The following is a 22,520-nucleotide window of genomic DNA, read 5'->3' on the forward strand; positions in this document are numbered from 1 at the left end:
CGTATATTTTATAGGAATGAAAGTTCCAATTGTATATTTGCGCTTCGTCTAGATAAGTGAGCAGATAAGTAAGCATTATTACAAGTAAGTATTAGAAATTCGTAGTTACATGTATTGGCGGATACGTGACCTCGCGCTCGCGAGCGCATATACAAATGTGTACTCATTATTTGCGATTGTTACGCGATTGTCCTCTATTACGAAATGGTAAGCAAGTCGAGAAATTTTTCTCGTCGTGTAAATATTTAATCAAGAACATCGGCGGCCTGAATACCATAAGTCAAAGATGTTCTCGTCACTTTTCGTTGTTGGTTAAGATTACATAAGGGGATTTATTTGAATAAAATATTTCTATAATTATATCCAATTTTGTTTTGCATAAATATTTTTTTTTCGCATCATTTCATTTTAACAGCGATTTACAATGAAAATGATTATTTTTCTTATTTCGCGAGATTTATTTTGATCTAATATGATTCAAAAATGATTCAAAATTGATGCTTTTTTTTTAAAAAAGAAATTCTCTTTTTACTTGAGTTTAAAAAAAAGATATTTTTATTGAAGAAAATTTTTTTAAAATTATACAAATATTTATAATAAAAAAATTATATTTTTTGAAACAAATTTAACTTTGAAAATAAAAAGTAACTTTAACATGACCGCACAACAAGTTTTTAAGATAAAAATAAAAAATTACTCGAGGTATGACTCATTATTTTAAATAAAATGTGTTAAGGACTTAGTTAAACTTTGCTCAAACATAAATAATATAACATTTCAATAGCGTAATAGTTTAACATTAATAATGTGATAATTTTTAAATAAGTTTGAAAAGAATATATATATATATATATATATATATATATATATATATATATATGTTTTTGCATTATTAATACTAAAAATTTAACGTATCGAAATTAAAATTTTTGAATTTGAATTTATTTTAATTTTTTCTTAATTTTTATTATCAGGAACACGAAAATTTTCATTATAAAATTTTCATATTAGTTCTCTTTATTATTAAATTAATTAATACTTAATGACTCAAAATTCTCTAGATCTTTTTTTACGTAGAAAATTTTACGTAGTATAGATTCTGTAATTTGTATCGATTTTTCTAGATATTCCATATAACATATAACAAACTTTTTCATAAAAAAACTTGCTAAAAAATCACAGTAATTTCGTATTCGCTTAAATAGACAGATCACTGCGATCTTGGATTTAGTCACGAACGCCATCTATCCAACTATCCGTGTATATATTCTGTATGTAAATGCGGCTATATATTCGTTACATATTATACGATACATAAGTAGTTCTTTCGACACTTACTATTTTTCAAGGTGACGCTTCGCTCATTCACACGTATTGTATCTCTTATTTTTTTGTCTGCATATACGTCGTGTATAGTTACTTATATGTATACGTATACTTAGAGGCATCATCGGAGCACAAATTAAGTCTCATGTGTGAGTACGTTACTCACACATCATTGTACATGTACAATCTTCGGGACGAGTATTTGAGTACAGTCGATGATAAAAACTTTACTTCTACGAACTCGATGCAAGTTAGTGGAAAGAAACTTTTCTAGTTACATACATGAATCGAGAATAGAACCTGACCTACGTAAACGCTTGGTGGGGGAAGATGCAAGGTAGCCATTGCTGTATTGTAACCAGAGATCTAATACCGATACTATTTTAATATTGTTATTATTTTAAATTGTATCGACAAAAAATCATCATATCGAAGTATTATATATTACATATCGATAGTAATTTATATTCAAGTATATATATAAATAAATGTGAATATATTAACGTATGAAATATTCATGAATACTTTTTTCGAAAACCCTAAGGATTAAAATAAATTAAAAAACTAGTATACAAAAATCTCGATCGAAGTCTATTATCTATTAAGTTACTAGCAATTTAATTTTCCGTTAAACATGGCGAGATGCATCGAATGATCAAGCAATGTGACGAAGATAAAATTCAAATTAAATTTAAAATTTAATAATAAAATAAGTCACGATCAACATTTGTATATAATCAATTTTTATATTTGTTTTTATATTTATTTCTTTAGAATCGATTTATCAAAAATAAATCCTGCTCTAATGATATAATTAAAGAATATAAAGAAATGAAAATTATTATTCCATACCTCCTTAAACAAATTGAATTAAAATTTTAATCATCATGAAAGTGTATATATGTTGTATGTTTTTGTCAATATCATTAGTTTAAAAAAGAGAATAAAGAAGAAATACGATGCGGTGCAGTTTGTACACGACTTAAAATAGCGAGAACACTTTTTTTTGTTTTTTTTTTTCTCGTAAAAGGTAAGATACCCACATTTATATTCTTAAACGAGACATCCTGCGTGTTCAGTGGCGGATACAGACGGTTGTCGTCGAAACCGTGCAAAGGCGAAAGAGAGGAATCCATTCAGTATAGTTCACGTTGAGAATGCGACTTGTACCGACTACAAATTATGGTTACACACTGATAGCGAAAGTTTCGCTTCTTTTCCCTTCTTCTTCTTCTTCTTCTTCTTCTTCTTCTTTTCAATTTGCATGAGGATACGTCATAAATGATAATTGATATTTTTTTTTTCTCGAATGAAGGCTACGCTGAAAATTTACGTTGAGAAGAAAGCAAGCACGATATATCTCTATACTATTTTCTCTTAATCATCTTCTCTTCATGTCTTCTTCTCTCGTGATGGTGTCAAAGTCTCAAGTCGAGTATCGTGACATTTGTTTTTAAATAAAAAGATTATCGATCCTCGATACGTCGGTATTTCTTTTTAAAAAAGAAACAGACGCAATAATAACTGAAATTTGAATTAATATCACATATAATCACTTAAGATATATTTTATGATGTCTAGAATTTTTATTAATATTTTTGAAACGATATCGTATATTTACATTTTTACATTTCATACATTTATGTTGAAATCATTTAACTTAATTATAATTTTCTTTTATTTTTACTCTTTTACATTTTTACAACGGTACTCGATCACAATATCATCCTTATCATAATAAAATTTCAATAAAATTTTTAATTCATTTCTCTCACTTGTTTACGAAGATAATCATTCGTTGAACCAATAATATTTTCTCAATCGGTGGTATTTTTCTACGAAAGTAAATAAGAGGATTGATCGGTTCTTATCAGTCATTGATATATATTTATAAATAATTGGTCGTTTATAGTACGGAGATCGGATGGAACAGTAAACACTCGTGATAACCCTTTATCGAGGAAAAGCGTTATACCGCAAACAGTAGCGTATCTTGATTCGTGTCATTTCATCACTTGCTGGTATTAATGGAGTAGCAATGTATCCGATACCCATAGATAGATATCTTTTCAGTAAGGATTGTATTACTATAGGTAAGTAGTAATTCTAATAAAAAATGCTTCTTTAGTGGTGTAATTTTTAATTCAAATTTCTTTATTATTAGAACGTCATCTTTTCTATTTCTTATATGTAAAATAAACGTAGCTTGAAAGCTAATGTATCATGTAAAATGAATTATTTTCATTTAAATTCCATAATTTTATCGGAGACATTGTACAAATATTTTTTCTTTTTTTGTCGACATCTGAAAATTATCGTAACATCGAGTTTCGTATCATTTATCATTATCCAAATTTTTAAAGTTGAAATAAAAATCTATATAGTAATTTTGTTCAAAGAGATTTTTTCAATTTTTTATAAATCGTTTATATATAGATCCTAACTCTTGTCTAAATTTATAGATTAGTATATAATACATCTTCTATATATCTTCTTTTTTAAAATTTTCATTAAAATCATTGCTATCATAATATAAAAAATGATTTGAATTTATTTGAATACTTTCGTATCCTTAAAAGCAAACTAAATTTCCTACCTAATATTTATATCCGTCATTTATATCTATCTTAATCTCACCTAATATATTTATTCAAAAGTTTGATAAAATTGAATAAAAAAAAAATAAACGAAATGTTATTCGTACGTAAGTAAATAATTTGTCGTTATTTTATAATATAGATATGCAAATTACTTCCTTAATTCCTCGTAAATTAATAGTATTGCATTTCTACGAATAAAACGTGTTTAATTCCAACGAGAATTCTGTTCCCATAAATTGTACTCGGAAGCGAAAATTTTCAGTAAAAATCTTAAGAAAATATGATTATTTGCACGAAGTACTATTTGTTTTCATATTTGCATACATCTCTTATCGTTAACTGCAATATTATACACATTTACATATTCATATGGATGAGTACATATATATATCTCGATGTTTAAATCGCTTTGATATGTCGGGTATATCTGTTAATTATTATTTTACATAAAATGTAAAAATAAGATATTAATTTTTATATAAACTACTTTCGTTTTACCGTGTGAAACAAATCAAACAAAAATAACTTACTATTCGCATATGATTATTAAATTGAAATATGTAAAAATAATATATTAAAATATAATAATTTACATTTAGACTTTCTAGCAATTTTCCATATTTATAAATAATTCTAATTCACTTTTATACGAATCGCATTACAAATGTTTAACACATAATCGTATTTACGTTGTCTAAAACAAAATTAATTTTTAATTAAAAATAAACGATATTATTTCATATAATCGATTTTCGAACGAAATATTGAAACGTTATATGAAAATTATAACGTCATTGTTTGAAATGTTAAATAGAAGAAGAAAATTTCGATTTTTGTGGTCAAAAGTTGTAATCACATGTTTTCACCAGCGCGGTGTGGTTAACGTATGAAAGTGTATTACAGGATGAAAGCGAAGAAGAAGCTCGATCACGTTCGTGCGCACACGATTTAAATTTGAACGTTAATAGATACTGTGAATTTTCATCGATAATTCAGTGAAAGTGAAGAAACGGACTCTATATAACTGTACATCCAAATGGTAATTTCACGTAATAAAAGTTCATAATCTTTTTGCCGCGTTATCTCTTTTAAACGTTACTTTTAGAGAGGATGAATATAAATTTTATATAAAAATTACTGGGATGAGTAAACTCTTAAATTACATTTTCATTTATCGAAATGATAGAATTACTTTCTATTCTCCTGTTGCATGATGCTTCGTATATAACGAATAATCAAATAATCATACTTTCGTTTCAGCGAAGAAATCGTTAACGACTTTATATTTATGCAGGTATTATTATATAGGTAAATCACGGTTATTACGTGCCAATTTTTTTCCTAACGTATTTCATTCATAAATAACATTTTAATCGAACTTTTTTTTTTTTTTTCCCCCGTAAAATAGGTCAAAAGTTTACAGAAATAAAGTACAGTTTGAGACAAAAGTATTCGTAGAGAGTATTTAAATTGGTATAAATTATAATTGTAAAATTTGAAAAATTAATACAAGATAATACAAGATTTCAATCGATGGTACGATTTGAAATTTGCAATTGAAAAAAGGAACGGTAAAGGAAATATTCTAATTTTTGAGTTTTGTTTTCCATAAGTATATTTTAAAAACAGAATTTAATTAAGTAAATTTTACTGGAGGATAAAAGAATTGCAAATAACAATGTTACATTAACATACAACTATGAAGTTCAAAGATAGGATTAAATCAAATAAAATACTTGAGAATTGGAAATAACAATGTTATATAACTACAAAGTTCAAAGCCAGAATTAAATTAAATAAATTACCCGAGAATAAAGAATTGCAAATAATAATGTTGCATTAATACGAGGTTCTTAATGAGTTAACATTAACATAAAAATATTTTAAAACGTTTAAAATTAGCAAATGGTCAAATTATTCACGAATGAACATATCGATCGCATCTTTTCTCTCATAGATACGATTTATAATAATATAATTCCGAGATCGGAGTTAGATAAAAGATGAGATATTTTTTATAGATGCTGCACATTGATTTACTAGGATGGTAATATTTACGGGTCGCTATTGGTCGATTCGTTTTAAGCATGATGGCCTTAAGTGGTCAAGAGTGACGCTGATGTTTAATGACAAGCGCCTGCTATTGAAAATTGCCGAGTAACAACTGGCTACTTACAAAGTCCACCACGGGTCACTATTACATTAAGCAAAGCTATGAAACTGTCGGTGGGCAAGTAACGACTCGTTATTCTGTTAAGATTTATTATTTTCATGCAGTTTCAAAATTACAGACGTACTTTAATTTTTATAATTAGCCATTTAAAATATTTCGCGATAAAATATTCTTACGATGTACGATAATGTTTCTTCGAAAACAGTTTCACGTATGACTTAATTGTATGATGAATGATTAATTTAAAAAATATAGAAACCTTATTGCTGAAACGATATATCGTTTGAATTTTTTTCAAAATAAAATTTCTAAATTTAAAGTTTAATAATTTTAATTAATAAAAAAAAATTGATAATTCTCCATAATGTTATCTTTATTATTTAATACATTATATTTTATAATGAATATAATTTTTCTTATTTATTTATTTGGTTTTATCTATTAAATATTACATCACGATCATCGATATTTCATCGAATGATCGAACAGTAAAATTTTCCCAGTAAAAAATGCAAAAGAAAGAGAAAGATTAATCTCGATAACATTGAGATTCATAAACTTGAGATTTTGTAACAGAGAAGTATATTGTTTCCTCGATGTTATTTACGATTCATGGTATACATGGTTACACAAGAAGTGACTTGGAAACTTGCCACAAAGTGTAATTTACATTACTTTATACCAAACAGTAAATATATGCCAATTCTACCAGAAACTTAGTCCATCATCAGTTGTTTACGTTTGCTTCCTTTCTTCTTATTATTAAATTAACATGGCGTAAAATGCGGCGTAAAAGTGATATTTTAAAAAAATTATAGTGTAATATGAATATTTAATAGAGAATTTTTAATGTGAACATTAACAAGAAGGCACGACTATTGTTTGAATAAGAAAATTTTTGAATAGGCGAATATTCATCGGTCTTTCGTTTTATATTGAACAATTCAACACGATAGAAAATTGTTTTTCAAGATATTTTTTTATAACCTATCTGACAAAATGTTTTATAATCAAAGTTCTATTTGAAATAATTATATTGGAAATAGATACAATTTAAGAAATTCAAGAAGGAAACGAATTTAAACGATATTTTAAACACGTTTCGAAAAATGCGAAAATATTTTCACGATCAACAAGTTATTTAATTCGATATAAGAAAAAAAGATGTAAAAATTATCTTATTTTTACGAGAAAATAATTTTTCCAACGCTTCTTCACTTCGTTCAATTAAAAATTACGATCCAATTTTTTAACTTTCAATTAAAAAATATTATCCGATCTTTCTAATTAAAATCGTTTTGATTCGCATAATTAATTTTGAGAAACAAATAATGAACAAAAGAATAAATCCGTATATATTCTAAAAAATAAAATTATCTTTTTTCAAAAATCATTACAATTAGAAGTAAATTATTTTATAAAAGAAAAATTATTTTATTTTTAATAAGCATAATTAAAAGTTTCGACTTGGACGAGAAGAATAATTCTCTGCTTCGACGAGTGTAACGTCCAATCATAAATAATTCATTTCGTTGAACATGAAAGAACATTTACAAAACATGCGAAGAATAGTTATGAGAAGATATATTACGCCAATTTACATAAAAATGGTACTTTTTGCATATATTTATTTATAAAAGAATTACAATTTCTTTCTTGATTTAATTAATCTCTTTAATAGAGTGCATAGAAAGTAATACAAAGTTACGTCCGAAATTTTAACGTATATACTTTTCCTTTATCATGATCAATATATCATGATTTATTTATTGCAATAATATTATTGCATCTATCAATTAATACATGAAATATTATATTTTTGCATATGATACAAAAAGCTGCATCGATTATCGTATTCAAAATTCTAGTATAAAAACAAAATTGATCCTGTATTATCCTGATGTTTTTTATTTATCTTTTTGCAAAGATTTAATAAAAAAAAAGCTAAAAGTATGCGACGTATCCGAAAATATCGGTCTCTTCCCGATATTTAGTCTCGAGAATAACATTTTTGCGGGATACTGGATCGTGGATCCGGTCGCGAAAATTTTGGATTTCTTGAGAATTCTCCAGAATCTCGACGAATCGAATAACAGTTTCTTCAGAAATTAAAAAACTAAAAAAGTAAAAAAATAATTGCAGGAATCCCGATAAATCTCATATATTTTCGAAAGAACCCGTTCCAATATCGAGATAAATTGTCTTTTCTTCTTCTTTTTTCTAACAACGAAGAAATTATTTTCCAAATTCCACTCGAAACGTCCAAATTCACGCAATGTATACAAAATGTTAATACATTCGCGGAACATGCGTTCGAAATCTTTAAAATCTTTTTCCAATTTCTTCCAAGAGTTTCACCGTAAGTCAGATTTCACGCGTCGATGTTTCGCAGTTTCACAGCATGAAGAAAAAAAAAAAAGGATAGGACATAGGTAAAGCTAGTTCTATCGGTATTCGCTTGTACAAGGTATGCGGTATAAGGTTCCTGGGCCTTTGACCCCACCGAGCTCGTCATGGAAAATCCGTCATGGCGACCCCTTCTTTTCCATGGAAGACCTCTTTGTAATGCACGATGGCGGAAAGCATACGCCGTGGTATTTCAATCGTGTCGCCTGTGCATCATGACCGGCGCAATCGCGAATGCAACGACTTTCATTATTCCCCTCGCTCTTCCGTGATATCGACGTTTCATTGCACTCGCCAGATCAAAGAATCGCTCCTTTCTCCAACTTCTATGAATACCTTACGTGGCCAACAACGTAGCTATTTCTGCTTTATTTTCGTCCTCTTACGTTCCACGTAATAAATCGTCGTCCACGCATTTCCACAATATTTATGCGTTTTATAGTTTTGCAAAATCCTTCGTTGCGTAATCATATATATCCGCGTAATATTTACACGCGCGAATTCGTAAAACGATAACGATAACGTAAAAAGATTCGATATAACTCTCGATCGAATAACCTATATATCAACGCGTTTTCTAATCTCTTTTTACTACACAGCAAAAAAAAAAAATGTATCGAAAAATAGAATACACGTGCACGAGGTTTTAAATCTGAACGTAATAAATAATTTAATATTTAAATTAGTTCGAGTTATATTACACGTATATGGAAACGTGTATTCCATACTTTCTTCGAAACTATATTTCAGGTATGGAGAGATGGAACGATATAGAATAACGAGACTTGTTTTAAAATAATGTATAACGGATAAATCGATTTAATTAAATTTAACAGGTTTATCGGGCAAAGGATTTTTCAAATCGCGCACAATGAGGCGAAATGAGTTAGAACGCGAACAGGCCATGCTCTGTTCGAGGATTAAGTTTGTTTAGAACGTTCGAACAACGAACGACACAATAATTAACGAGGGCCCATTAAAAGAACCGGTCTCGCTAGGGAAAAGCAAGCTGTTAGCAGGTCTACAATAAGAGAAAAATCCGAGGCCCTACGCTATTTATTGTTGGAGCTGCGTTAGGCTCTGTTCACACGGAACGATCGCGTAATCATGGACAAAAGCGATTAGAAGTAGCATCGCAGACCGATCGATCGCATTCGACCGCAAACGAAATCATCGGTTTCGCCCAAATCGAAATATCACCGCGCGCCGTGCGAATCTCGTTCGCCAACGTGTCGTTTCATCCAAATTTCAAATTTCTTTTCTTCCATATCCATAACAACAATATCGCGTATAAAGAATCACAAATTCCTAAGTGTAACCATACATCTTCTTTATTTTTTAATAAATTCAATAATGTTAACAATTTATCCTATTAATATCTACTTTATTCTTTATTTACGAACATTTCGTTTCATTTTCGAATGTTATTTAGTTTGATTAATTTTCTTTATAAATAAAGCTTAAACTTTCTCAAACAGATAGCATAAAAGCGATACTTAAATTAATTGGACGTAGGAAAGATCGATTATTCTTTCCCCTGTAAAAAAGACATTAAAACTTTTTCTTTTTTTTTAAACAAAGAAGAAAAATCGAAAGAAATATATGTTTAAAATTAATATTTTACAGAGAAAGTATTCCACGTATTCCCTCTTTGTTTTATCGCACGCTTAATACGTTACGTGGGTGGGAATATAAAATATTGTCCCAAGCGATAAAAAATTGCTTATAACTTTGAAAACAATAATTTTTCTTCATTTACCTTTATTAGGATCCTTTCATTCAATCGAAAGTTAGGAAATCGTGTGAAGGAAGCCTCACGGATATGCCCCAAGTGTCCCGGGAATACAAGTTTGCTCGTATATTTTTCCATTCCACCGGCGAGTAAATTGCGACGTAAACACTTTAATTTTATCGAGGTGTAATAGATGTTACGGCCAATTTTTTATACGTTTTGTAATTTAACGGAAGATAAAGAGGACAGCTCGAGACGAGTTAGAGCGTGAAACGAACAAGTGTTGGAAGATAGGATTGTTGACGAGTGAAATTGAGAGTGAATAGATAAGACATTTTCTTTCTTTTCTTTTGCTTGAAAAAAACGGAGCAGGTTCGAAACGCAAGTTGCAAATATATTGCAATTACGTTTCGAGTTCGAAAAACACTAGGAAATGATGTGGAAGATAAACGAGTACTCGAATGCAAATATGACGTATACACGTATATACAAATATATTTCATCTTATATACAATCTGTTCGAGATTTATCAAATATTTCTTACGTCAAATATTCTTATATCTGTCCAACGAATAATTAATAAAATCGTTGCGCGATTACGTTTGCGCATACATCGAGAATTTTCGTAACTAGATAGATGTGGAAGAACTCTTGTTTACTCCCTCCGTATAATACGGCTCGGACGCATCAATCCGTTGTTCAAGTTCCCTTCTGGTCGTAAAGTTTTTTTTCGCATCGATCCACTTTGTGATCGATGACACGATCCATTAATGGACGACTTTTATTAATTTACTTTGCCTTCGATCCCCGCTCACGTCGATGAGTCAATGGACTATTAACATATAACGTATCGTTCTTTCGTCTCGTTCGAGCCTAGCCTCATTAGTTACGCGTCTCTTTGAGAATTCAAGGCTTCCATTATACTTTTTACGGTGGCGTACGCGTATCCAACCTTGCGTACGAATAATAAAAACCGCGCTCGATTTTAATTATTTCACCGGCAAACTCGTTATTCCACCGCGGGACGATATGCAACGAGATCATCTCTTATATTTTTCGCGTTCAAAGTATCATCGTCGAGATGGCCTTGCGCCAAGGTCACGCTACTCCTGCGCCCGATACGCATAATAAACACGGATAATTGCTACACGAGTATTTCGCTGCTTCAACTTCCTTCGCAATTACCGATGCCGTGTATAAAAAAAATCGGTAAAACACGCTATTATTACGACACAACGCAAACACATTCTTCCCCCTTTCACATCTTTCCTACGATTCTTTCGGATATTAATCGCGTTGAAGACACGTAATCCTTTTTCACCCCTCGATGACAAAAAAAGGGGGTTTTCGAATTTCGCGCGTTAATCATCGAAAATAACGGCGAGAGATAGAGGCGACACGGCCGAGATTATCTTGACAGCGATCGGATCCGAGCCTTCGACATCGAAACCTTCAATTTGAGAAGGAGAGCCTCTAAAACGAGGAAGTTGTGCCCGTTATTGTAAATACATGTTTCGCCTCCCTCGATCATTTTAACGCGGCCATTAGGGGGGGGAGGAAGAAAGAAAGAAAGAAAAAAAGAAGGAGGAGCAGGCGGAGGATCGAAGCATCGAAGTAATCGACGCGGATGCAAAAAAAGAAAGCGACGACGTGGGAATAGTGTTGAGATCATTACGCAACGCTGTGACAGAGGAGCTTGCATAAAATAAGGAGATTCGTAAAATTGAAATAACGTGCGATGTTCGTTATTTTTGAAACGTTTGCTTTACCGGAGGGTAAATCGCTTTCAGATTTGGAGAAGAAGCGAGACGAAATTGTCCGTGCGTGTGTAATTAAGCTGTCAGAGTGAAAAAAAAAATGTGGTGACATTTAGAAGACGAAAAAGAGAAGTGTCATCGGGTATAAACGAACCACGCGTCAAGACGAAGAAGCGGACTATGTCTGACGTTTAGGACAGAGAGATTCGCAGAGTTCAAAGAGGGAGACATCGAGTACTCCTGGAAATCGTAAAATCTTTCAAAGATGGAATACTTGGAATTAGGGGTCTTTCGAAAGACAGGCACGGACTATAATAGGTATTGTGAATTTATAGGAAACAAGTTTTAGAAAAAATAATTCTCGTAGATGAAGAGTTAATTAGTAATCTTATTTCGAATTAATTATTTTCGCGTATTTTTTTAAATCGATTCTTTGAATATTATAATATCAATGTTATACGCATTGAATAAATCATTAAATAGCTCGACAAATATCGCAGATAGATATTTGTATCGCTTATATTGCACCGAGATTTTATTTTATCGATAATTTGTAACTTGCAATCAGTTCTATATTAAAACAGTAAGAAGAATAATAGAAAAATAACGTTGTCATATACCGGTATATATATTCCTTTTCGAAATTGAAATAAAATAGGACTTCGTTGTTGCAGCGTGGTTAGTTTCGAACAAGAATCGTTCGATCATCTTCTAGATAGATAGATAGATAGATTGCAACCGAAATCTGTTGCTGATTTTTGATCGGTTAAGTTATTGTCGTCGCTCCTTAAAACATCGAGACGTTTAACGCGAAAGATCGAAGCTACGGTTAAAAAAGAAGAAGAAAAGGAGGGCCGAGGGGGTTCAGGAGAACCTGTTTTACGACTCTTACTTCTTCTTCCCTCGTGGTCTTCTCCATCGTCGGCCATCATCTTTCCTTTTTTTTCCCTCTCTCTCTCTCTCTTTCTTTATTTCGCTTTATTTCGTCCGACATTTTCGACCGGGAATCAAGCAAGAATTCGCTACCGCAGAATTTCACCGATCAACCTCTTCTTTCTTTCTTCTCTCCTCTTCCTCCGCTTCTTTTATTCCCTTTCGCGAATAAGATCGGATTCTTCGCGTTATCTTATCTCGCCTTGTCTCAGATTTTTCCCTTTCCTTCTGTATATAACGATGGACGCAGAGACAGAGACGCCACCAATCGAATATCGTCTTTACAAAGTTCAGTCGTTCGATCGGTTGTAACGCTAAGCAACACGAACGCACAAGGAACGAGGAATAGCGTGGGAAGGGAATAATCGAGAAGGAAATTTAATCGAAAGCCGATCAACGATCGGATGTGGGACACGCGACAAAATAATCGTTTCGAACGATTCAGAATTCATTTAGTTTCCCCCGATGCCCGCATATCCTCCAATTCCATTCGAACTGATTTGTAAATTGCTCGTCCACCCGCTTCCCTACCTAAACAATGGTGTTACGTCAGAGCAGTGAGCTCGTGTCCGCTACGAAAATACGGGTCTTTAAATTGCCATAGATCTCCCCTCGTGCATCCACCGCGCTTGGCCATATGGTTTCGCGTTAATAAATTAATGGGGCCATCTCGCGTGCCGCTACATTTTCGTACGTAAATTGTTCAAAGCTTGCTAACTTTTTCTTCTTGCACGCGTAGAAAAAAAAAAGATATTCAACCGATTAAGAATGATAAACCATCATTGTATAATGTATAATGAAAAAAAGTGATAGTGATGATAATGACGTTGGAGAGGAATAATAATTATATCTCAGTTTCGACGATTGGAGCAATGCCTATTATTATCTGTAAATATTTAAACGTTAATAATTACAGGGAAGATTCGTGTGATTTTTCATATAGATTTTTAAAATTAAGAAATCTTGGCATATCGCGTCTCGCCATCTCATCGGAGAAATTATCTCTACCGTGTATCTCGATGATGAAACCTCACTGATTTCAAATAGGATTTCGTTTTGGTTCGTAATTTCGCTTCTAAAGATTCTCCGTATTAGAAGAGATACTTGTGTTTCGCGTGTGTTCGGGCAATCGATCCCCTCGAAGCGATTTTCACTCGCATTCAGCAAAATTATTCATCGGTCGGTCGCATGCAAATTATCTCTCCAGGGAAAGGTGTACGCGCGCGCGCGCGTTTGTGTGTGATGTCCCTCTCGTTACGCTTCTGCACGATAATTCGTTTACGTTCGGAACGGTCGTGTTTCTTCGAGATCTTCGAATTTATAGCGGTGTTACTTTATGACGTGTCTTTGATTCAGCACGTTCGATAATTCGTTATACCAATTTATTCGATATTAATTGGAAATATATTGGGAATATTTCCTCGAACAAAATTTCTGATATATAATATTGTTATTGTTATTGTTAAATTTTATTCCAATCCGTTCGACAAATTTTATTATTATTTATGGAACGACGAAACAAAATTTAAAAATAACAAAATCTCTACTTCAACGATACATCTTCAGATTGCTAAGTACTTGGAAGAAAGTTTATTCATAAAATCTTATATATCGTTCAAATATCGTTTAATATCGTTTTTTCCAACTGTTGGAAAAAAATCTAAGATAAAAAAAAAAGGTTTTTCGAAATCATCGAAGGAAATGTCAAATCGCGACGAGACGAAATCGCGTTTGAGAAACAGTGACAAAATCGAAATCCTCCGTAGAGAAAACGTTAAGAGCCATTCGATGCGCCTTTTACGATCCGGCTTTGCATTCGAATCGTGGAACCGTGCAGCAATGCACCTTCTTAAATATTCTCTACGTATTCCCGGTACAACCGTGTGATTTCCTCCTACCGAACGTTTTTCTTTCTAAACGAATCCTCAACGACGATTGGAAGGGTCGCCGATCCTGAATAACGTTCGATCACCTTGAACTTTCTTCTCGCTTCTTGCGTACAACGTGCTATTTCCTCAGTTATATATTCCGCGATTAGGGACGCACGATTCCACGGAATATGCTTATCAAAAATCTACAAATTCTAGAAACTCATTGTTACAAAGCTAGACTCTAACTTTCCTCTCGCCGAGTCTCGTGTGTTTCAATTTTTATTGATCACATTTCATTGCTTTGATGCAATATAGGAGAAAAAATATCTAAGAATACGAGTACAGAATGTGTCAAAATGTTTTGAACGTGCAATTATGTTTCAAAGTACTGACTATATAAACGATCAATTATATTGTTATATTGTTTTACATCGATTGACATTAACGTTTTTGATTGAAGTCGCCTTTCGAATATAAATTTCTATAAATACAATGTATAAAAAAATTTCAATAAATTAATTATCCGCGTTAAAACTGTCTATTGACGGTAAAGATTAGCAAAGATTGACTAAACATCAACGTCAATCGATGCTTGACAGCAGCTAACACGATTAAAATAACTTAGACATTCTCGTATCACGTTCAGAAACGCCAAATCATCTGTCTTAATTGCCAATTAAGGATCATTTCGAGCTTTCTTAGCTTTTTTTCTCTCTCGTGAAATTTGTCGAATAAATTAATTGTGCCGCATTTTATTTATTTATTTATTTAATTCTTTTCTTTTCTTTTTGCTTAGCGAAATAAGAAAGAACTTCTTCATCTCGAATAATACTTATTATGAATATTTATTTCAATCTTTCAATCATAATTAAATCTTATTTAATATTAAATAATATTATTATTTAAAATAATATTATTTAATTATATTAATAATAATAATAATAATTTATTTAATTATATAATATTATTATATTTAATATTAAATATTAATATAAGATGAAAAAGATATATAATGGATGATCTTTTAATAGTTTAAATTTACACAATATAATTAATATTTTAGCATCAATCAAGAGAATATTTCGTAAAAAAGAATTAAAGTTTACCAAAATTTGCTAATAGCAATAAACTAATTTTAACTAATTTAAATAAAATTTCATAATCTATTCGAAAAGAGAGAAGAAAAGAAGAAATAAAATTTGAATAAAAATATAAATTAACTTAATATTCAAAATATTCAGAAATATATTTTGTTAGAAATCTCGAAATATCCTTACTTGGAGATTTCTTATGTTTTTTTTTTTTTGCACTATAAAAAATTAAAAATGTCAAATGTTAAATAATTAATTTTAATCGCACAATCCAAATTCCACGTATATAACAAATAATTTCTATAAAAGAGAATTCATTATTCTGTATTTCGTTTAACGATTAAAACGTTAACAAAAAGATGGCGTTCAACGATACTTACTTGAATACTTCCTACATTAAAATCCTTGTTATTCTTTCCACGCCAATTCACAGGCTCCCTCTGTTCGATAGTAGCGACACTTACATGCGGAATTATTCCTTCCAGTTAACACCTCCTTTGCCATAGCCGGATCGAAAGGATTGCGTGATGAGAAAAAAAGAGAGAGAGAGAGAGAAAAAGAGAGGGAGTGAGAGAGAGAGAGGGAGGGAGAGGGAGAGAGAAAGAGAAAGTGGACAAGGTAGTCGGTAGGAAATCAGGGCTCACGGGCAAGATTTCTGGACAGTCCCCAACCAGGCACCTGCGGGCATGTTTGTAAGATGAAAAGAAGCGTTGACGAAAAAGTAAGATGCTATGAAAGAAAAGGACACGTAAAGGAAGCCTTCAGGCTAACGTATACCTACGAATGTTGGAGAGTGGGTGATATAAGAGTTATTGTGTAACTCAAACTTCAATTACTTGTAATTTAATAAATAAGCTTTAACCGACATTTCTATGTACTTCAATCTTCTATCTTTCAAAACATCGTGAACACGTTAACATTTTATATATGACAAACGGAATAAAAAATATTTTTCCAATATCTCGAAAACTGAAGATCCATTGACACATAACATATTTCAAGATTATCGAAATCGATCAGATGATTTTTAAATAATTATTCTTATTATTTCTTGATCTTATATCTAAATATATATGTGTACGTTGAATTTCGAGTTTCTTAAAAAACGAAAATATAAAATTTGATCGACGCTTTTTATTTACTTTTACATGTACAGAATAATCTCTCGAGAATTCAATACTTGATTTATTCAAAATCTTGAACGTAACTTATGTTTATTCTTACGTTCTTTATTATTCTTTATCGTATATAAAATCACTCTCTTCCTGTTTATACCACCTGTCTTAGAAACACCCTGTATAGTAAAAAGAAAGAGAAAGGCAGAGGCAGAGAGAGAAAGAGAGGAAAAGAAATGGAAAAAGAAAAAAAAAAAGAGAGAAAGGTAGAAGAACGGGGAAAAAAATTAGACGCATCTCACGGATGGGTAGACCGGTTCGTCTGGTCCTTGATTTGAAGCCAACAGTGTGTCTCCCTTCTTTTTCTTCGATTTTGATCTCCCTCGATCCTCCCTCGGTTCGCTCCGCTCGGTTCCATCCCTGCGTGGTTGTCGTCTCCGATCAGGCCACCCCTCCACCCTTCCATCCTTTTCCATCCTTTTTCCCGAGGGCGTTGCCTGCTTCCTCGTCTTTTCCAGATTTATTATTCTGCGTCCACGCGTATAAGATCGCGTATCTTTAATTGAATCCACTCAACCACGTCTCAACCTTTCCATGAAACGTTGTACGGACCAGATGAAAATTTGAAGTAAGCTAAAACTGAAATATTTTATTAGTAAAAATATATGATTTGATCTTTTTTCTTTTTTATTAATGTTTGAAATTACCAGGAAATAATATACGACTCTGTATCGAGTCAACGTTAAGTATATCTTTCCTATAAATATTTGTTTATAATATTTATAATAAAATATGAATCTTATAGAATCAAATAAGATGAAATTTAACTAGAATTCATTGTAATAAAATTCGAAATGTTAAATGAAGTAATAATCTATTTATCAATAAACCTTAATATAATGAAAATTTTTGGTTTTTTTAAAGAATAAGTTCGCAGCAGCGAATTTATTCGAGTTTAATCGATCGATCGATCAAAAGTTGCCTGATATAAACGGGATTTTACGCTATATTGATAAACGCTGACACAAGAATTACTGTCATAAATCGTGACATATTTCACGCTGTCATGAAAAAATTACATAATGCTCAATTCATTCTTTTATGCGTCAAGTTTTCGACAGAGGCAGAGGAAAACGTATAGTGTATCGCGTATAACATAACCTCTTGCGCTTCGTCATTAATTTGTATTCTCCTCGAGAATACTCGTTTGATACCACGTCCACGCTGTGAACGTGAGTCTTGTATCATAAAAAATTAATTTTCTTGATAACTTCATTGATTTCCTCAAAGATAAACTGAATTATTAATAGACTAACTAAATAATAACAATATAGTGATTGTTTTAACGTTCTTGTTTACAATTTTACTTAAAAAAAAATATAATTTATCGCAAATAATAAATTTGATTTACCTTTACGTGGTTCGAACTGACCACTGTTAACGATTTTTTGACGAGAAAAATTTTTAGTTGGAATAATAATGAGGGAAAAATCACATATGGGAAATGTCTTGTTCCTTCATGGTCCAGTTACTTTAGTACCTAAACACGTTTCAACTGAATGTAGGTTCCTTTTTATAAAAATTACTTGCGTCAGATTTACCGGTGCGAGGCATAAACAACTCGATTTTCACTATTTTTCGCAGTTTTTCTTTCAACGATTCGAAATTGCAAAACGATATGAATAATTTCGCTTTTTAAATGATAAATTTCAATAAAATATCAAAGTTAATATGTAATTAAACGAGAATAGTTGAGTAAATAAAATAAGTGAAAATTGTACCAAGAAAATCTAAAGAAATTTAAACAAATAAAATGATTAAATCGAATACAAATTAAACAAAACAAAATAAAAAAAAATCAAGTAAAAATATTAAATTCTTACTCGATTATCGAAATATATTTATTATGAGTTATGGATAATTAGTTGAAAAAAATTACAGATGCGACTCGTATTGATTATATTATTCAATATAAAGAAATTTATTCTCTTATAATGTCAATCAAATGTGATATGAATGACGTTTAACGTCAAGTATTTTGCAATTAAACGAATCTTTCATTTATTCCGTATTTTTTATTATTCTGAAAAAAACAAAGAAGAACAATTGATTAATTACTTTAATTACTAATAATAGTATTAAAAAAAAAATGTAAAAAATACATATCAAATATTTATCAAATTTAACAGATCAGAAGTTAATCAACAATCATTTTGTATTTATATATTATTCAATGAATTTCCAAGAGATCATTTTAAATTTATAAATCTTTTTTTGTTTCTAAATTTATTAAAAAAAATTAATCGAGACGATATAATCATGTTAATATAATTATTCAACATTTATAATAATATTTCATACATTTATTTAATTTTCACGTAAAATATACATATAAGTTGACCATTCGTTTAAATCATTCGTTATTACTAAATTAATCAATTATCGAATGCCAAATCTTAGACTCGTAACGATTTCAAGAAACAATTTACATTAAATTCGTTTTCTTTCTATCAATTAGAAAAGCACAGATTAACAATAAACCGAGCTAAGTTCATCGATTATCGTATTATTCTAATCATAGATGACTATGAGTCACGTAATCTCGTATCGAGTTGACTGAAAAATATTTTATGAATTAATGCATGAGCAGTTGTAGTAATAAATGTATATACATACAGATCGAGACTTGAGACTCGTTCTGCGTTTAAATTTCATTTTAAATCGGGGAAACTTGCGAAATCAAGGCGAAACGGCTCTCAACTTATAACGTCCGTCCACTTTTTCACCTTAATCTTGGAAAATATGATCGAACAAAATGAATCGCGCAAAAGTATTATTCTATTTCTATAAAATATAATAAATAATAAATAAAATTATAATTAATATTAATGATTGTAATAAGAGTAATTACCGAATGAATTAATGCAACAATTTTTTATAATTATAAGGAAAACGAATTTAAATAAATAAAATATTTTCATTTGAAATTTTATATACTTCAATTTAAAAATCTTTCATATAAAATATTTTTTCTATTTTAAAAGTTTTTTTCAATAAATAAAATATTTATTTTTAAAATTAAATTTATAATCTAAAATAAAGTACAATCTCTCGTTTTTATTTGCTATTATTATTATTCAAAATAATATTTTATCTTGTCTATCATATATCTTCAAATTTATTCGGAACATATAATATTCATCAGTATCATATCAGTATCATTTCTTTTCGTAGATTACAGCGTAAGCGAAAAATGACATTTTCTGCATGAAATATACGTAATCTTTAGTTTCTCTAATAATTTTTATGTCGTTCAATCACATTTTCATAATTGCAAGTTTGGTGAATATAAAAGATATTTCATAATTTTCTTTTTCTATTGAGAAGTTAATTTTTCATTATTCGTTCATATTTTATAATTGCAGTCGATATTTTTATGTACAAACTTTTGTATTTCTTTAGCCTCTAGATGTAAAAATGACTTTCCAAAGATATTCCACGAGTACAATAATACTCTGTAAAAGTGAAAAATTATGATTTAAAATTGGAAAAATTGGAACAATTTTATTCACACGAGGAGAAAAAGAAATTATTTCACAGATCAATTATTAAATTGAGATCTATTTGAAAATTTGTTTTACGTTAAACAGAGAAGAGAAAAAGATGATAAAAGAGAAAAGAGTAATAAAAAATAATGAATGTGTTAACGAATTCAAATCTGAACCACATTGCGAACAATAAATAAAAGGAATAATAATTCTAATATAAAATATAAAAGAAAATTTGTATATTTATTATATAGCCCTAAGTGAAAACAAATTTACAGCTATATGTAAGTGATACATGAGAAAAGATCAGATTAAATTGAAAATTTATTAAGTAACTTGATAAGAAATCAGGAGCAAAGTGTATTTTAGCCTTCGTTCTTCATCGACGTATTCTTATGCATATTTTCAAAAGTATTACATCAGAAGTATTAAATTTGCGTTGTAGAAATATTATATTTCTTGAAAATATTAATAATTTATAAATATTCAATTATCAAATATAAACACATTATAATTTCCTGATAAAATAAAATATAATTTCAATTGGTTTTGCAATTAATCCTAAAATATTCCGTTGATATGTAACATCGTTCATTCCAATTTATTAATTATCTCTTTAAATTTCTTTCACTATTTCAAATTACATGCTCTACATTTATTTTCGTTTTTATGATTTCAAACACAGTTTTAAAGGCTCGTACGAATATTTTATCCAATATATTTTTATCCAATTTCGATTAATTTATAGTGGAACAAAATGTACATATTTTTAATCAAAATTGAACATAATCTATTCACGAAGAAAATTTAATCTGTGAGGGTGAATTGAAAATTAGAGGAGAAAGAAAAAAAAACAGAAGATACTTACATAATTACACTACACAGATGACATTTATCTTTCTATAGATACGAGCAATCGATGCAATCGTAATCTAATTTTTTATATTACGATATTAATTATATACGAAAGTAAATATTTCTCTAAAGCTGTGCAGCTTATTTTTATTTATTTATTTTTTTTTTTTTTTTTTTTACGTGAAAAACAGCACAGTGCGTTTCGTCGGTGATTAATTAGATAAAGAACACAGAAATATATAGATTCAGCGTTTGGACGTTTGAAAAATAGTTGCGAAATATGTAAAAGATACTTCGTTACGTTATTATTAGCTGTTAAAGTAAGTTGTATAAGTTTATCTGTCGCCACATCGTGGATACAAGATTTCGCTAAATTTTTCTCATTTTCTCTTCTTCTTCTTTTTTTTTAATTTTCTGTTTTTGAAGCAAAAATTACGAAGATCATTCTACATCTAAGAAATTACATGACATTCAGTCATTTTAATTCGTAAAGGACACTTAAATGGTAAAATTTAGCTAATATTTCATTAACCGCATTTAGTATTTTCTCGTTCAATCGAGATTTCTCTTCTAAATAATTAGTTTATTCGTTATCGATTCTTGCCTTGATTTAAATAAGAATCGCATATTTCCTTTTAACGAATCGTATGTACCGCTAAATTCAGAAGAGCATCCGTTTCATGTTTTATCGCTTCTGTATCTTTCATTTTGTTTTTCAGTTATATAATTATATAATAGAGTTAATAGTTTACGATCCATTGAAGAACGCTTGTATCACCTCCCCCTGTGGAAATTAGTCGAGTGTCGTCTTGAAGGAACGAAACGTTCGTAACGTGACTTGAATGACCACCGTATGCGTGACATAAAGACTGGAATAGAGAAATTATTTGTTAGATATCATATATTTACAATAATTCATACGTATTTTATTTTTTTCGCAGAAATATAATTGTAAAATTATGATTATCTTTTCAATCTTATGAAATGCAAGTATTTATTTTTTATAAAATACTGTGAGCACTGTGTGAATAAAAAAATAAACAAAAAATATAGAATTATATATTTTTTATACTTATCACTTAATCGTATTCAATCAATAAGAATTAATCATAT

General features: G+C 30.0%; 1 protein-coding gene and 1 long non-coding RNA gene across 11 annotated transcripts in view; both read right to left on the reverse strand.

Annotated features, from left to right (window-relative positions):
• Nucleotides 1–18,773, reverse strand: part of LOC102654950 — a 34,391-nt gene extending 15,618 nt beyond the window's left edge. The window contains exons 1-2 of the long non-coding RNA XR_411089.3: nucleotides 18,416–18,773; nucleotides 16,270–17,643 (exon numbers count right to left, since the gene is read on the reverse strand). This is a non-coding gene — a long non-coding RNA (uncharacterized LOC102654950). The remainder of the gene's footprint in view (nucleotides 1–16,269; nucleotides 17,644–18,415) is intronic.
• A 2,001-nt stretch (nucleotides 18,774–20,774) lies between these two features.
• The window catches only part of LOC410078 (echinoderm microtubule-associated protein-like 2), a 35,593-nt gene continuing 33,847 nt past the window's right edge, over nucleotides 20,775–22,520 (reverse strand). For all 10 annotated transcript variants that reach the window (XM_026444771.1, XM_026444773.1, XM_006568075.3 and 7 more), the window contains one exon: nucleotides 20,775–22,276. In XM_026444771.1, the coding sequence (XP_026300556.1) occupies nucleotides 22,148–22,276 (129 nt within the window). In that variant the 3' untranslated portion in view covers nucleotides 20,775–22,147. The remainder of the gene's footprint in view (nucleotides 22,277–22,520) is intronic.

Source organism: Apis mellifera, linkage group LG13 (assembly GCF_003254395.2).
Source record: "Apis mellifera strain DH4 linkage group LG13, Amel_HAv3.1, whole genome shotgun sequence".
NCBI lineage: Eukaryota > Metazoa > Arthropoda > Insecta > Hymenoptera > Apidae > Apis > Apis mellifera.